The 2,500-nt window shown below is 35.3% G+C and overlaps 1 protein-coding gene across 1 annotated transcript in view; it reads left to right on the top strand.

Annotated features, from left to right (window-relative positions):
* LOC113806575 (G-protein coupled receptor dmsr-1) overlaps window positions 1-2,500 on the top strand; it is a 62,796-nt gene that overhangs the window by 50,873 nt on the left and 9,423 nt on the right. The window contains exon 5 of the mRNA XM_070125970.1: window positions 802-920. Coding sequence (XP_069982071.1) covers window positions 802-920 — 119 coding nt within the window. The remainder of the gene's footprint in view (window positions 1-801; window positions 921-2,500) is intronic.

Consider the following 2,500-nt stretch of genomic DNA (forward strand, 5'->3'; position numbering starts at 1 on the left):
AATTTATTTCTATCCTTCTTCAGAGTTAAATCAACCAATAGTTTAGTTAAAATTTAATTCTATCCTTCTTCAGAGTTAAATCAACCAATAGTTTAGTTAAAATCTAATTCTATCCTTCTTCAGAGTTAAATCAACCAATAGTTTAGTTAAAATCTAATTCTATCCTTCTTCAGAGTTAAATTAACCAATAGTTTAGTTAAAATCTAATTCTATCCTTCAGAGTTAAATCAACCAATAGTTTAGTTAAAATCGAATTCTATCCTTCAGAGTTAAATCAACCAATAGTTTAGTTAAAATTTAATTCTATCCTTCTTCAGAGTTAAATCAACCAATAGTTTAGTTAAAATCTAATTCTATCCTTCTTCAGAGTTAAATTAACCAATAGTTTAGTTAAAATCTAATTCTATCCTTCTTCAGAGTTAAATCAACCAATAGTTTAGTTAAAATCTAATTCTATCCTTCTTCAGAGTTGAAATAACCAATAGTTTAGTTAAAATCTAATTCTATCCTTCTTCAGAGTTAAATCAACCATTAGTTTAGTTAAAATTTAATTATATCCTTCTTCAGAGTTAAATTAACCAATAGTTTAGTTAAAATCTAATTCTATCCTTCTTCAGAGTCAAATTAACCAATAGTTTAGTTAAAATCGAATCCTATCCTTCTTCAGTTAAATCAACCAATAGTTTAGTTAAAATCGAATTCTATCCTTCTTCAGTTAAATTAACCAATAGTTTAGTTAAAATCGAATTATATCCTTCTTCAGAGTTAACAAACAAACTTTCTTTTCCCCGCCTCGTCCAGGGTTCAACGGAGCGAACGACCTCGATGCTCTTAGTGGTCATGTTCCTGTTCCTACTGACCGAAATGCCCCAGGGTCTCCTCACAGGACTCTCGCTCATCTATGGACCAGATTTCTTCACGTAAGTTTCTGCCCTGGGTTTCTCGTTGTAGATAATTATGGTGTAGGAGCGTAGAGAATGTAGGAATGAGAATGAATATCTTCACAATACAAGAGATGTATTTGAGCGGTTCTCTTGTATTATGGAGATGTTCATTCTCGTTCATACCTTTTCTGCATTTGTCAAGATGAATATGGTTCATGAGGTAGGAGTGTTGTTTTGCTGTGGGAGGGTTGTCCTGTTGTAGAAGGAGTGGGTTATTATGGTGTAAGAGTGTTGTTTTGGAAGGGTTGTCTAGTTGTAGAAGGAGTATTTCGTTATTAAGGTATCGCCCTGTTGTAGAGGTGTTGTATTGTTGTTGAAGGATTGTTCTATTACAGAAGTATTGTTCTGCTGTTGAAACATAATTCTGTTGTCGAGGTATTGCCCTGTTGTTGAGGTATTGTTCTGTTGTCAGAATTTTTTTTTTCTCCAGTTAGAACATTATTCATTTGTATGAATAATATCTTCAGTAGAAATATTATTTTAGACATTTTTCGAGGAACATTATGCTATCATAGACATCCCGTTGGTATTTCTTGTAGACATGAGAGTGGGGCTTATAAGAAAACGTTTTTTGAAGCATGTCAAAGGGTCTTGCTGTCTAATCATGTCTGAATTTTTCCTGTAAGTCAACACCGCACCGGAAAACAGGAGGTTCCGGGAACTTGAAATATAAGCGTCCAATGATTCTTCAAAAAGCTATTTCTTGACCTCCCACCTAGTGCTTGCAGGACCTCACAGCAAGGCATTCCTCCTCACAATGACCTCTCTCTCTCCCTTCACTTGCTCATTCTGCGAAACAAACAGAAACTTATTCATATGAAGCCATATTGCTTGTGTGCTTGCAATGCTTCTGCCATCAATAGAACCTAAGGACCAGTGACTTTATGCTTGATACCAGTTACGTAGTTATGTGTTTAATGTTGTTTTGGACTCTGAAGTTGATATATAGTTTAAGAGTGCATGTTGTCTGCTGTTAGTAAATACTATTACTATTCAATGCATTTTTGGGTAACATAACATCTGGGGAATTCATGATGAACAGATTGCAACAGGAACAACGAAGGGAAAGGCAAGAAAACACACGAATATGCCGAAGGCCTTTTCGCTAATACTTCGTCTTCGGCATATTCGTGTGTTTTCTTGCCCTTCCCTTCGTTGTTCCTGCTGTAACTTAACATGTACCATTGCCTATGCACGGTTGTTCTTTATACTATAAATGACTGTTGACTTCATAATTGATGTTTGTCTCTCTGTTGCAATATTTTGTTGCTTTGACCAATGGATAAAACTTTTTTTTTCCAAACTGAGGTAATTATAACAGCATCAAGGAGAATCTAATCGAGGCAAAGCATGATGAAAGCGAGAGACAAAGGCAGAGAAAAGGATTAAAAAGGAAAGAAGAGAACAAGAGGCAGAGGTCGAACGACAAACAGGAAAGACTAGACGAATAAGGGCATGGAGAAAGAGAGGGATGAAAGGAAGACAAGAAAAAGGGAGGATGAAAGAAAATCTGAATCAAAGGGGACACGATGAAAGCAGAGAATAGAACGAAAATG

Source organism: Penaeus vannamei, chromosome 10, assembly GCF_042767895.1.
Source record: "Penaeus vannamei isolate JL-2024 chromosome 10, ASM4276789v1, whole genome shotgun sequence".
In the NCBI taxonomy this organism is placed as follows: Eukaryota; Metazoa; Arthropoda; class Malacostraca; order Decapoda; family Penaeidae; genus Penaeus; species Penaeus vannamei.